Source organism: Vanacampus margaritifer, chromosome 16 (genome assembly GCF_051991255.1).
Source record: "Vanacampus margaritifer isolate UIUO_Vmar chromosome 16, RoL_Vmar_1.0, whole genome shotgun sequence".
Taxonomy (NCBI): Eukaryota; Metazoa; Chordata; class Actinopteri; order Syngnathiformes; family Syngnathidae; genus Vanacampus; species Vanacampus margaritifer.
The window spans coordinates 6456403-6472537 of NC_135447.1; the positions used below are offsets into that span (position 1 = coordinate 6456403).

A 16135-nucleotide genomic window follows, 5' to 3' on the forward strand; every position below is an offset into this window, starting at 1 on the left:
AACGAATGAACGAAATGCCAGAACAGAACACCCTTCTCCTGATTAACCTTGTATCTATTTTAAATGTAAGTAAAGTCTTTGTCACCGCTCTTTTGTGTAGTGGCTGAGCTGGGATAATTTGCCTTAAAATCAAAAGGTCACGACAAAATGGAAAATGTGCCAGACACATCATCAAGTGATCTATGGAGAAAATGATTACTCACTTCTACCCCAGCCTTGCGAGAAGTTTTTTTTTTTTCTCAAAGTCTGACAACTTGTGCAGCATTTTAGTAAATCTTTGTAATGTAGAGGCTAGTTTCTGTCCAGTTTGTCTTTATTGCTTTCTCATCCACTTTAAACAATATATGGCAAACCCGCATGGTGGGGAAACGGCTTCATTCATACTATGAATTACCTTTTACGGCAAAATGAAATCATCCAGTTTCATCAAATTTTATGAACAGAATGGGAAAAAAAACCTAATCGAATTGAATAAATGAATTAATTTTGTTTGGCGTGAATCACCGTGTCTTTTTAACCTAACCTTGAGTCCTCTGTAGTCCAAGGACTGAATCATCCAAAATGCATTCCCTTGGCCAACTTAGGTTTCACAACAGAGATTGGCAGAGCTCCCCAGACAGATGCACACACACACACACACAGACACACGGAGGTTCAATTTGCACCCAGGCATACCTCAATACACCTAAAGCCGGATTTAAGCACACATGAACTTCGCTGCTTCCTCTGCCTCTGCATTGAACTTATTCCTGGATGCCTTTCGGCGAAATAGATTCAAAATAGCTTTGAAAAATAGAAAATATTCAAAAATGTCAATGGCATGTCTTGCCGTTACAATCTAACTTGGACCGCAAGCAAACTGTCTTCTGAAACATCTTAGATTTGGATGGTCTTCTCACAGTAGTACAAGCAAGCCCAGAGAGACTTGACTGCAATATCCATTACAGTAATCCATTGCAGTTTCCCAGTGGTTCAAAGGCTGTCCTGCAGCAGAGCTGCGCAACATCAAACAGAACTGACTTGAAGGGGACAGTGGAATGTGGAAGCTTCAGCTCAGCTATGCATACTGCAATAGTAGCTTTGATTTTTACAATGAGGCACAGTAGAGAATATATTGATTCAAGCAGCCTATACATGCTGCAGCTGGATGATCATGCAAATCGTAATTGATATCCAACATGTATGTGATTGTGTAACTGGCATTATCATATTAGAATTATCAATTTTGAAAACAAGAAAAAGTGAGAGTGAGACCAGGCAAACAGACCACCGTTTTATTTTATCAGCCATTTCTATCATAATAATCAGCAGCAGCCGCAGCATCACAATCATTACACCAACAAATTATTTATATTCTCACATCCACTACACATTTGAAGAAAAAAAAAAGGTAAATTCATACAAGAAATTGGGCCATAGAAAAAATGTCAGTCTTTTTAGCAAAACCTCAATATATTGATTTTCTTCCCATCTAACACTTCATTGAGAACAAAATATAATGACTGTATAGCTGCATCCAAAGATAAATGCATACAGTATTCATTTTCACTTTAAAAATTACACTGTTAAATATTTACATAGGGGGTATCAAACTTGTATTAATACAGGGGCCACTTAAACCCAAATTTGATCTAAAGTGGGCCGGACCAGTATGTCCATGATTTAATAATTTTTTTGACCATGTTGAATTTTTGCCAATGAACCGAATACATTTTCATTCATTCATAATGTAAAAATAACGACAGGTAAAAATATTACCTTTTTTTGGGTGTGAATAATTACTTAATTAATAAGCATTAACTATTTAATTAATACTTAATTTAAAAATAATTAAATATTCAATAAATAATTAATTATATTAATTATTGCAACACAATCTGAAAATGAGTCCAAAATTGTTCATATCCTGAGTAAGCCTAAATTTCTGAATGTCATTTAAATGGTTGCCTATGTACTCTTCAGTGGAAATTTTTTTACAAGAACAGTTAATGTTAGTTTTGTCCCCATTGGGTCAGATTGGACTCCCCGAGGGGCCGGTTGTGTCGACAAGCTTGGTTTACATCAAATAACAAACAAACACACTGCAAAATCAAGAAAGCTAAACAATATTATCTTCTATTCTCAGAATTTTGAAGCAGCCTACAAAATATCACAACAAAAAAAAAACATTATCATAAAGTTGGGGTTTTATTTGTCGATTGCACTGATTTCATCATCTGTTACTGCTCTCCACATCTGTAAAAGTCATGTTGGGTGTCATTGAAACTCTTTTTAATCTGTTCACGCCACTCGGGCCGTACCATAATCCCGAACGTGCCGTCTCGGTGTAAACACATTATGTCTCCAGCTGTAATCTGACTAAAAATGTCCACTGGTTTAAACCCCCGTAACCATGCTTTCATATAAAAGCTCTCAATGCATTTTGACTGACATTGGGGATCACATAAACACATAAACAAATACATAAATCCTACCACCCTCTACTGTCCCGTGTCTGCAGCTGTTAAAGTGAGCGGGATTTTTTTTTGGGGGGGGGGGGGGGCTCTTACTGTGCCCTGGTACGACCACCTGGTATGTCTGACAGCTGCAAATAGATGACACCTCCAAACAGAAAAGCATGCTAGCTCAATGATACATATATTTTGTGCACCTTGCAAGGAGATGAGCGATGACAAATCAACCCATGTCAAGACCGAACCGCGCCGAAGACAACGCGCTAAGTTTCTCCGTGAGTGAAGACCTTATTGACAGCAATATAATACATTTTCATAAACAAAGTCATCTTTGTCAAGGGTACCGTCGCTATGCTTGTTATAACTGGAGTGAACGCATGAAGCAGAAATCTGTAACTGCACATTTGGTTCCTTCCAAATGTCTTTCACAATATTTGTTTTTGAGGTACAGTATGGACATTAACTCATTCACTGCCACTGACGGCTATAGACGTCAAAAAAATCCTTTTAACTAATTCTATTAGTTTAACATTTTTTTCTACTTTTGTTAACAAGAGTATTTATTTTATTGTACATTTAGAACAGATATAAAATTTGTGATTAATTGAGAGTTAATTAGTGAAGTCATGCAATAAATTACGATGAAAAATCGCCTGATGCCCCGAATTTTTAATTATCTTTAAGTCGCGTCCATTTTTTTTTTCTAGGTTTTCATACTCTTGTTAACAAAAGTGGGAAAAAAATGTTAAACTAATGGAAATAGTTCAAATGAATTTTTGACGTCTGTAGCCGTCAATGGCAGTGAATGAGTTAAAAGCGAGACAAATGTTGCACATTTTTCATTATATATGAGAACAGATGGAATTTGTGATTGTCGTTTCATTGATTCACTGAGCCACGTAATTGTGGTGTTGATGACGTCCATTTAGAGTATTTGAGTGGAAGAGATCATAAGTAATGTGCTACATTTTGTACTGTGGAGAAATAACATACATAAAATATGCTCTCCAAGTTCTCCAAGTCCACATCCCTTTGCTTTCTGCACTAGGGCAGAGTCAGCCCGGGACATAAAATTTCCCTCCCAAACTGTTTCTGTGATGTTGGAAGCATAGGATTAAGTATAAAGCCTTGGTGTGATAATTACGATTCAATGGGATGCAGGATGTAAGGGGTCGAGTAAAACCCTTGAATGATTTTTGATTGAGTTTTTTTTGTCCCCAAAAATATTATTCTTGCATTAATCTAAGAACACTAAAATGTCTTCAGTAATACAACAACATCATTTTTTTTTAAATGCATCACCAAAATAGCTGGCTGAGGATCAATAAACAGTTGTGATGTTGCAGGAAATCTAGCAGAGGTTTTGGTGCTAAAAGTTAGCTTTAAGCCTTCTAGAGATGTTATGATGCTAAATCAGCACAACATCTGTGATGGGAGGTGCTCATCTGATCCCCCAAAAGACTCCTCAGCTTTCAGCTCCATCCAAATCTATCACCCAAATCTGAGTTTCATCTTTACTCTCTTCACCCTAAATTGTGTTTTTTTTTTTTCTAGAGCTCAGTATTGTTCATTCGATTTGACATCATCATTGCTCTCCTTTTTTTTAAAAAACAAATAAATAAATAAAAAAATAATAAAAATGGTTTTTTTCTCTTTTTTTTTTTTTTTTAAAGTCTTAGAAAAACTTTCCGCTATTTTGGACTGTAGGATACCTTTATCTCCAAACTTGTGTTTGCTAGGTGACCTAACAACAACTGACTTACCACATAAACAATTTCAATCTACACTTGTAGCCCTTACTATCGCAAAAAAAACAATTCTTGTTAACTGGAAAAATAAACAAACTCAAATAAACTGGTTACTTAATTCTGCCTGCTAGCAAGAGCCACCACATCGTGATAACTTACATTGATGTTTCTGCATTTGGCAATTTATTATTATATTATATTATTAGTATGGGATTTTTTTTTAAATGGGCTTTAGGTGAACTGATGAATACACACACGCACACACGCACGCACGCACATGCTCACCCAAATACAAAAAAAATAAAATATATATATATATATATATATATGTGTGTATATGTATATATATGTATATATATTTAAAAAAAAAATTGTGTTCTTCTTAATAGCAGGCGTTCGGTTGCTTCATTCAGATATTTGAGATTGAATTTGAGATTAAAGCTGATGTCAAGGATTTGACAGGGGACACACAAGGACTTGACAAACCCCCCTATAGCATACCACAAAACTTCCCAAGTCATTGAATTATTTTGTAATGTTCACAATTTGCTATCTTTTAATATGGAGCCCAAAGTCTGTGTGGTTTACACTACAATAAACTCTAATGGCTCTGCTTTTTATGCCTTACTGTGATTTTTGTTTGGGATCATTTCAAAAATATACTTTCAAAATGATCTCCAATTTATTTTCACGAGGGTGAGGTTTCTTTCATGCTTGTGAAAATACAATTGTCCCATCTTCAGTCAGTAAGATATTTGGGTGTTGGCGGAATCTGAGCATCAAGCGATCTTTACTTTCTTAGTGAAAGGCAAAGTTAATCCTGCAGATTTACCTGCTCAGACGTTAACCTGAGGCAAAAGTCAAGAAGGAAGTAAGTGAGAAAATGAGAATTTAAACAGAAGTAGAAAAACGTTCTTGGTCAATTAACTTCTTTACAATGATGTAATTCTTCATTTAATATCACTTGGATCCTTTTGGTTCCAAAAATATAAATTAGGTTAGATTTGACGTGGACTGCTTTTTACGTCCGATTTCTACACACCTTCTGATTTCTACTTTAAAGTGACCCATATCTGATTTCACTTTCTTGGGTTGTAATTTGGATTAGTGAATGAGGCTCACTGTGTTATTTGAAGGTACATGAAAGGGGGGGAAAAAATGCATCTCACGTGCCAAGAAATGTTCATGTTTAAAACCTAATTACCGTATAACGATACAAATCGAGCAAAAATAAAGAGCAAAATGGAGACTGATATGTACAGCTCCGAGCTAATGAGCAACCCGCCCGTGGGTCACGGACATTGAAAGTATGATTTCTGCATGCAAGAAGCAAGCTTCAGATTCCACATGGATGCATAATGGAGGGGGATTAGCAAAGAATGCCTCCTGTCATCTGCGGACGGCGTGATGAGCTGAGGGGGGATTGAAGGAGAGAGAGAGAGCGATAACGGGAGGAGGGAGACAAAGACAGAACTAGGCCAATTGTTTTGATGCGCTTAACTCTTTCTGGCTTTGCGTGTGTTTGTGCATGCATTTGTATTCTTATGTAAACATACTTATACGTCACCGCCGCCATTGTGTATCATAGAACAAAGCATCGAGATGCTCATTATCCAGCTCTATGAGCTAGAGTGACATGCAGTTTAATTATATATGTAAATGAACTTGTGTTAATTGTTAAATCTGCCAATTATTTCAGTTAACTTGATTACGATGACGTAACGCTTATCAGAAAATCCTGACAAACATCACTTAGGTTAAGGTGGCGTCTTTTGCGCGATTGACACTGTGCGCCATATTTTCCTAGACAGGCGTATGTGCGCTCCGCGTAAAAACTGGTGCTTCGTCATTTTCGTGCCGGGGGGAAGTCTAGTTTACTGTGTTTGGGAATTTGGCACCTCGCTGGGCGTTTTGGCGGACTGGTGGGCGTTTTCGAGGACACACCTCCGGTCCACCTGATATTTGTTGACAGAAAGTAGACTAGACATTAGACCAGATAATAAATAGCAGGTCTAAGTTGTGGCGCAAACAGATCTTCAACTCTGCGGACATGTTTCGTGGATGTCATTGTGTTTCATTCATAGATGATATTTGGAGAGGCCTGATTTCAATCTGAAAATATCCGATTTCATGCAGTTTTTTTCTCCTCTTGTTTATGCTGTCATGACCCAGAATTGCATGACCCTCTTTAGAATAATAATAAAAATAAAAAAAACTCAACCTGTATGAGATTTAGCATTTGACACTCTTAAACCATACAGTACACTATTCAACACTTTTAACGTCCATCTGTACGTGAAGATTGGTTGTTAATACATTCTGGTTCCACTTGATTCACATGTAAGGATTGTGGCCTGCATCATTTTAGCAAGACTTTTCCATTTAATACGCATGTGTGCATTATTCAGATGGTGGGACTACGGTATATGGGAACGCCATGTAATAAAGAACACATATTTTATATTTATTGCATCCTCCCTGGGGGAACCTGGGAACTAGATTACATTTTATTCTGATCACGTAAAAAATTTAGCATATTTGCAACAGCTCTGCAGGCCACAACATGGGCCCAAAATGGTAGCACTTTCTTCATTGCTTAAGCAATCAAAAATGTAAACGTGGCCGTAATGTTCGAGCCAGTTGGTGTATGTAAGAAGAAAGAAAAATCAACCAACTTTAGCTGATGTTGTGTTGAACATTTTTGATGAAGGAATCCTGGAAGGATATGTTGTGGTTTAATATCAGAATACCACTGCTTCACTATTGAATTGGCTTGTCTGTTCTAATTCTTTTGAAAGGGAGTACATGTGTTTCCAAAACTATGAACCCGGCCGGCAGTGAGAGTCGATCTAGGTTACTGAGTCTTTACCAGTGATAATAATAGATGAGCTGCACCTTCTGGCCTACTGGGAGGTGTTTGCTCCTTCTGAGTCACTACAACGACAGTGTTAGCAATTAGAAATGGGCCATGTGATGGTCCGACAGTCCAAAATTGGTGAATTTGTAGGGTGGAGGGCTGCTGTTTATAAATGCTGGAATACGATTAGTTTGTTGAAATTCACAAAATGTGGTGGATATTCAGGAATGTGCAGTCATTAAGTTTTGGTAAGAATACACCAAGCAAAAATTATGATTAACAAAAGCACTTGTTTGGGACAAAATACGATTTTTTTTAAATAAGGATTTTTATGGATCTCAAAAAACAAAAAACACGATACTATAGATCATAATAGAGGGATATGGCATAAGAGGTTTAGCATATACTGTAAATGGATAAAGAGTTATTTAGATAACAGACATCAGTACAGACGCTCCCCACCTTACGAACGAGTTACGTTCCGGACGATCGTTCGTAAGGTGAATTTGTTCGTAAGTTGCTTCAGTGCTATATTTTGTATTATAATTTATGTTTAAAGCCTATATAAGTATATTGAAGGTTTATATAAGTATGTTTAAGGCTTGTACAAGTAACCTGCATTGGTTTGTACGGAAAAAAATTAATAAAATGGAGAGAATACGTACAGTACTGTACTGTACTACGTATGTTAGAGAGAGAGAGCGAGACGCACACACAGTATGTACATGTACGTAATAAGATAAATAAAATGAAGTTTAACTTACTTTTGGAAGATGTACTCGATGCTTAAGGAGATGATGGAGGAGGAGGAAGAGGAGGATTTTATATCATGAGAGATTCTTCATCGTCGCTGGAATCGGCTTCAAAAGTTATTTCCTGCTTCATGGGGACCGGCGTTTTCTTCCTCCTCCTCCTCGCCACGTTGCTCAGCCTCCAATGAGCTCTCACAGCGCCAATCGTCGGTATTAGCGGCGGAAAGAAGCACTACGCGCAATACAAAATCTAACTTACAGCATTTCTTTCCGAACATTTTTCGACATACTGTACGAGCAGAAATGTTCGTATGTACCGTTGTTCGCAACTCGAATGTTTGTAAGTAGGGGAGCGTCTGTATTTGCAGTTCAACAAGATATAATCAAAACAATTGAAGATCACTCATGGGGTTCCCCAAGGGTCTGTGCTCATTCCTAAACGATTCATATTGTAAATAAATGATATATGTTGCATCTTAAAATTGCTTTAAAGTGTCCTATTTGCCAATGACAGGACTATTATATTATTATTGATTTGGTTGTTACTAACATAACTATGAGATAAATTTTTCAAAAATAATTTCCAGTTTAATACATTTTGTAGAAACTTTATTTGCAATGTGAAACTCCTATAAAAGAAAGCAAAGTAAATCTCCGTAGCGTTCCTAAAGGGACGATCAAAACTCTTGAATGCGTCTGGTGAATCACGCGAGCACGGCGTGGTGGAGGGTGAATCTCCCGATCACATGTTGTTTCTTTAGGAACGCTACGAGGCTTACCTTGCTTTCTTTATACGCATTTCACATTGCTGGGCATGAGAGCCAGCTGCCCATTCTACGTCACTATGCACTGAATGTGTTGCGCCGTAAATAATAATGGCGGCGTACGTCCAAATAAAGTTTCTAAACAATGTATTAAACTAGAACTGATTTTTGAAAAATGAATCTCACAGATATATTAGTACTGATCAAATAAATAATATAGAGCAAACTTGTCATTACAATCGGGGGTTCCTTTTATCGTCTTTGGCACTAAACAAATCAAACACCAAGTCAAATGAAATAGAAATATAATTTAGAAGGTGTACTTTCCATTACAATTTCCTTATGTGTTCAATAAATAAACAGGTCCCCATAGTAAGGAGGTAAGACTTGACATTTCGTATCCTGACATAAGACATCAATTCATCAATTAGAGTCTAATAAAAATGGGATGTTTTTATAACATAGAAAGGAAAACATCCCAAGAATACACGCAAAGCCATTTCTTGGTGTGAGTAGTGACGCAAGCAACACAAAGACTAACCTTTGGCAACGACTATCATGTCCATTAGAAGATTGGTTCTTAACCCAGAATACAAGAGTGTGCTTTCGAATGGGAGATTATTTTAGAAATGGGAAGAAAATGTGTACTTCTCTTTACTTGTCAATACAAACGACATTATCTCATCTGTGCTTCCGCCGTGCCATGCCCTTGTCCCCCCACTGAGACCAAACACCCGCTGTCAACTGTCACTCAAGTCGTGACGTACGGTGACCTTGCATGGCATTGTTAGAAACGATTTGAATTGACCTTGGCTTTTGCTTCTGTTCCTGGTTTCCTGGGAAAATTGGCTTGCAAAAGAGGTGCCAAGAAAAAAAATAGCAAGATTGATTAGCCCTCAGATCAGTTGCTTTGGTGGATTTTAAACCTCAGTTGCCAGGAAGATTTTCCTAGGATTTCTATGTTCGATCACAGCATAGCATAATGGTGTCGTTGCTATTAATTGGCCTTTTGCATCATGCACATGTCGTTCTTTAACCAGCTAAAATAAACATGTATTTCTAAAAATGATTTTCTCACACGCACAGCTGAAAATGTTATATAGGGTCATCATTTCTATTTATGACTCAGCAGACAGCAAGCAAATGTTTGGTTTTAACAGAGGTGATTAATATCATATTAATCCAAATATAATATTTGCTTTCAGACAGACTTGTTTCGCAAATTGGAAATAAATCAAATAGCTTGTTTAAAATCACAGCTATCAGCATCGTCAAAATTAACTTTGACTTAATTGAATAAAAAATCTGGAGCACCTGGCACACTTACAGGAATTGAGACATGAAATGAAATCTGGAGGTGCTCTCCCCCTTTCCAGCCTCAACAGATTTTACTCTTCTGGGATGACTTTGTGGGCTGTGTATGTGGATTTTTGTCCACTCATCCAGAACAACTGAGAGGTTAGAGGTCACTGATGCTGGGTGAGAAGGTCTGTCACACAATCTCTGCTCTAGTTGATCCCAAAGGTGTATGATGGGGATGAGGTCAAGACAATAGGTACTATTATCTTGCCCACTAAAAGTCTAGCGCAAATTATACTAACTGTAACCTATACTTAGATAGAGTTTGATTTCTGAAATGATTCAGAGTGACTTTCTCATTCACTTGTCAAATTTATGAAGGAAATACAATAAAAGCCACCACGCAGAGCGCCAAATCTGACTGCCTGCACCGCTATCAAACCAACAAAATCACATTACACCACCTGCGCCACCACTTAGACGTGCTTTGTGTGAGTCTAAAATCGAAGTCTACTAGTGGCTGTTAACAGATCCAACGAGGCGCAATGTCCACTTATGATGGAAGACGACACTGTTCGAAATGCTAAATGATTAAGGATTCATGATTTAGGGAAAAAAGAATCATTAAGTTTACTCTAGATTAATCCCATGTTCAGATGCGAGTAATGAGACTTGGATGCCTGTATCAGCGATATCGCCTATATGAATTAATATATGTATTTCTTGCTTTAATTTAGGATTGGAGATGAAGCAGGTAAATCACAAGTAGAGCAGCAATGATGACTAGATTAGGCGGTTGCTGCTGTGGGAGCGGAATACTGAGACGCAGCAGCAGGGAAGACTTTCACTACAAAATACACTCGTCGTGTGTGTGTGTGCGTGTGTCTTGTGTGTGCGGAAGGAAGGAAGGTTTCACATGGTGATGTTGTTCTTCCAGAAGAGATGGTGAACTGCCACAATCTGTTCCTTTCACCATCAGTTCTCCTCAACAATGATTACCCCCCCCCCCCCCCCCCCAACATTAACAAACAGACAACCAGCAGCCTCTTCAAAGCTGCCAGTTTGTGAATTGGTCACTTTACAGTTGATTTTTTGCCAGTCAAGCTGATTCTCACACATCGCAGCTTCTCACTACCCCCCCCCCCCCCCCCCCTCACTCACTCTCTCTCTCTTTCTCTCTCTCTCTCTCTCTCACACTCATGAATGTCACCTCTACTGATGGTGGCTGCCGGAATTCACACACACATCCTCTCAAAACCACTCGCTGACTTTGGATGAGGAGGAGGAGGAAGCGGGGAAAGGAGGGAGAGGGGGAGTCGGGGGTGAGGGAATTCGGCGAGGACTGTGGGAACAGAGCAATGCCATCCAGAGGCAGAAGAGGAGTCTCGATCTATCTGAGTCCATGTCTCTTCACTGTTCCCACAAGCGTCGTCAGCGTGCCGTCTGCTGTTCTACCTCTGGATTTAAGTCCGCCGGATTACCGCTCGGACTCCCACATCATTGTTGGAGGCTGCCACATTTAAATGGGAGGCAAAGTTCCTCCGTGGACTGCACAAATGGTGACAAACACCTTGATTTTTCTTGCTTCTTTAATAGCTTCCTAGCATTAAAAATGATTTCACTTTCCTTGAGTGAAAGTCTTTTTATATGTGGAATCATTTTTTTGTAATGCTTGAAAGTAGGACTAGTTTTTGGCAATATTCGATTTTGAACTTGTCCATGGAGGGATTCTTTTTGGCGTTAAAGATGTGTGAAGAAAAGCATTTTCACCCTTTTCAAAAGCCATCCAGCCATCTTACTATGATCAAAATGTGACTGTAGCACTTTCCCACTGTGATATATAAGTGTCAGTGTGGAGAGTGTACATCGGACTGCGGGTGAACTTGCATCTCTCCCAGTTCTTCCATCTCTAAGGGAACCCTCCCACTAAACTGTTCCCTGTTAACCCACTTAGGGTTCCCCTGCGGGGGCTTCTCTACAACCTTTCGTCCTACTCCAGATTCTGCGCAAAGCAATAGCCACAGCGGTAAAAGGGGAACTGGGAAGGAAGACACCCCCCTCCCAAAGTTGAGAGGGGGGTGGGAAGATGGCAGCTCTTGCTAGCTCACTCATCAGACAGAAACGGGCAGTCAAGGACGACCAAACCAATCGACCGGTAGCCAACAAGCGTAAGCCCTGTCCAAAGAGCAACAAGTCCTTGTGCCAGAAACAGATCTTGGTTCTCATCTCCAAAGTAAGACTGTGTGGGGGTCGCAAAGGTCGCAACGAGAAGAGACCAGGTGAGTCATTGCCACCGTAAAACTAATCTACTGTGCATAGCATTAACATTTTATGTGGCATTTTATTTGCCCCTATTTGCTATGAACTTGGTTTATATAGATCGTGAAAAAATATGAGAGCTTTGCCCCCAGTAAATTCAATTCAGCCCAAATTACAGATCCGCATTGGATCAATGAAATGCAAAGAACACGGATTGATATACACGCTGTAACAAATTGACTGTAGAATTTACAAGAAATAGATGGCAAAAAAATTGCCAGCTAATTCTTGTAAAATCTCAGTACATTACTGTATTTTTTTTACAAGTATTTACTGTACATAAATTACAGTTACTTACTGTATTTGTTTATTTATTTTACAGCAATTCACTGTGATTCAGTTTACAACTGTTTCTTGTATTCTTGCCAGTAAATTCCTGTAAATACAACAAATACAGTATGCCGTTGCAAAATCCATCCATCCATTTTCTTTACCACTTATTCCTCAAAAGGGTTGCTGGAGCCTATCCAAGCTGGCTTCAAACAGTATGTGGGGTACACCCTGAACTGGTTGCCAGCCAATCGCAGGGCACACAGATACGAACAACCATCTACACTCACAAACACACTTAGGGACAATTCAAAGCACTCAATTAACCGGCCATGTTGGAATGTGGGAGGATCCACATAAAATGACACCTGATGCTCTTTTAACAATGCTCTGAATCTTTTCATGCCACATCCTGCAAATTGTCTCCAGTGATTTGACGTAACACAAACACTACCGCGCTTTTTATTCTTCACGGTTGTTAGTTCAACAGAGCAACATGTTGCCAAGCTGCGCAAGACATTTTGAAATGCTACGCTAGCGTTTAGAAAAAGCAAACAAAACAAGTACGTTCCAGGCAAGCGGCTCAGGCATACACATCAATACAAAGATCCTTCACTGTCAATGCCTACAGTGTTGTGTTGAACAGGAAGTCTCGCGATCTCTGTTGAAGCCCCGATTATAAAATGACACCCGCGGCTTGTATCATAGCTGCATGTCTGATTTTTAACAAACCACTCAAAGATCAAAATCGTATTCAATGAGTTCCAATAAACTTAATGGAGCCAAACACGCAAGATGGTGGCTATATGCACTGATAGATATTATAACATTTTTAATACTTCATTTTGTTTTATTAACCATTGTTACACATTATTAACATTTTAATTCTTTATATTAACCTTGTCGAAATGTTTTGTGTCCTGTGCAGAGCAGATGGTGTTGACTTCGTATAGGCTGACCTTAAGCTGGGACATACTATTTAGTCTAAAAAAGTTCCTTCTCAGCGCTTTGTGCGAAAACACATTTGGTCCTTGAGAACAGAATCTGTTTTGAACACCCACACCTGACTCTGTTTTCGCCATCGCTCACGGAAAAGTACCAGAGAGTATGTTTTGTCTACAAATGAAAGAGAGGAGGTCTTTTTAACTATAAGAAACCGTTGTGCACGCGGAAGAGCTACATTTGACGCTCTGAATTCCACCTGTTTAAGTGATGAATTAGAGGCAGTTATTTGTCCAGAGATTCTCTGTTTTTTATTAAATCATTTTTGCAAAGGTGTATTTTTCTTGCATTAAATCTATCTTCATTTTTGGAATACGCAAAGAGGACATAATAATTTATTCCTCTTTCAGCATGCGATCAATAAGATAAGTCTCGCTCTATTGCTAACATAGCAATCGGCTGCGCCGCTAGCTAGCATCATGCACGCTAACCCATGCGGCATTCAGGACGTTTGCTGCGAAGACCATATACTACAGTTTTTACAACACCAAAGTGTGCTTAACCAACCCGGCAGATTCTACCGTTGGCCACAATGCAACGCGAGATTGTACTTCGGGTAAGCCAAACTATTCAATTGTTAGAACAACGCGGCAGCAATGCATTTGCTGATTATAATACATTTTCAAGTCATTGAATGTTGGGATTTATAAAATGCTTTGGACACTTTATGGTGTGGATAAACTACTACATAAGTCGTTTCCATTAAATCTTTAGGTAATAATTTATTTATTTCCCGGGAAATATGCCCCTCCCACCACGGAAATATGTCATATTAAATTACTAATCCAATTACAATTTGTTCATAATGTGGACACAATTACTGAATGGCTTTCTTAGGACTGAATCCAGCCCCTCATCCTGATGAAATGTTTTTAGTTTTTTTATTAAGTTGGCGTGTTTGCCATCCAACATGCAGTCATAGAAACAAACGGGTAACAATATAGTTAGTGTCTGTTATTATAAATAAACAGCTCCTCGATTACTCAACATATGTAACAACGGGAGGTTTCAATTGAGCTTCAGATGCCAAATTTAATGTAAAATTACCCAACCAGTGATGCTTTTCACAAGTGCAAAACAAGCACAACAGGAACAAAAAAAAATGTGAGCTGTGTAACAGTCATATTCTTTGATCGTCTTTCTCTTTGAAAACACGAGTCCCTGAATGATGGATTGAGCTCTGCAACTTCTCAATGGAAAGAATAAAAAGGCTACCAAATACGAATAACGATGGTTATATTCTACTATTCATATTATAGTTGACACACTAAATCTAAATATATATATGTATATACTGTATATATATATATATAAATATATATATGTATATCATCGTCACAAGACCCCTGTGTATGGTACACCCTAAATAATTGCTTCTTCCCGACACTATTCCATCAACTTGGGAGAGAGAACAACACGTAGTTCTATAATTATAATTCTCCAATGGTGAAGTTCCCATTCATGAGGGCAATTGTTTTTGCTTTACCGAGCTACAATAAGTATGCTTAAGGCTCACAATGCAAGTTCTAGACATGTTGCTGAACAAATATCCTCCGATGAACAGGCCACATACTGTCACAGTTGATTGGGGAAGACAGTGAAAGTTGGAAGTGTTTCTTCGCCTGCAGAGCCAAAAAGCTGTTTCTTAGCAGTTTTAATGTGGAGCATGATGAGCGATGATAATGATGATGAGGTGGACTTTCTATCATTCTGCACCACTAACATATGTCTGCTCGACATCAAACAGCATTTTACTTCAAATGATGTGAAGTTCATTCAATGGGCACAAGACGGTCGCACGGTAGATTTTGTAATTGATGACATTGTGAAGTATCATTTCACCCATTCCAGTGATCGTCCATGAAGCCATTACATAATAATACGGTAACTCGCCGCAAGATTACAGCTTTGTGATCATTGTGTCCTGTATTTATTTTATGTAGCCTGGACAATAAACCAACATACAGTCGCTTGCTCACATAAGGATAAGGCTGCCACATTTGCACCAGGTTTGATGTCGCGGTGACAAAAAAGGTGAAACGGGGACGTCGAAGTTCCCTTTTCTTACCCAGAGTTGCCGTTATTATCATTTTGATTGCATGAGACACTGTTCGGCTTCCCTGCATGCTGTTTAAGAAATGATGCGCGGTGTGACGTGCAAAAGCAGATTGTGGTTTGCAATTGTAAAGATTTTTTGAATTGGCTGGCAACTAGTCCAGGGTGGAACCCGGCTCTCGCCTAAAGTCAACTGGGATAGGCTAAAGTGAAAATGGATTGATTCGAATATTGTATGAAGGACCCGCAAGTATATGTGTGTTTTCAAGCAGATTTTTGTACATTCACCATATATAGACGCAAATAAAAAACGTTTTCAAGGAATTCAAGGCACAGAAAGGAAGCATTCACACAATATCATAATATAATCCATCCCTCCTTTTATGGGCTGTTGCTCAAACCAGAAGCTTCATAAAGAAAGCAGCATCTCATTCATTGAATAATCGATGTAAATATGTCTTAGCCCAACCAGTTATTGAGGTCAAAATATTGGACGTTTTTTTTTTCCTACAAGAAGATCAAAGGTGATATCGCGGCCAGAAAAGAAATGATGTGGAAATGATGCCTTGGCATCGCTTCAATCCACTTACAAGCCCTTCAATGGGATTTGGCGCAT

The 16135-nt window shown here is 38.6% G+C and overlaps 1 protein-coding gene across 1 annotated transcript in view; it reads left to right on the forward strand.

Annotated features, from left to right (window-relative positions):
• The first annotated feature begins 11146 nt into the window (after positions 1–11146).
• The window catches only part of fgf11b (fibroblast growth factor 11b), a 32671-nt gene continuing 27682 nt past the window's right edge, over positions 11147–16135 (forward strand). Inside the window, exon 1 of the mRNA XM_077546061.1 lies at positions 11147–12152. Coding sequence (XP_077402187.1) covers positions 11960–12152 — 193 coding nt within the window. The 5' untranslated portion in view covers positions 11147–11959. The remainder of the gene's footprint in view (positions 12153–16135) is intronic.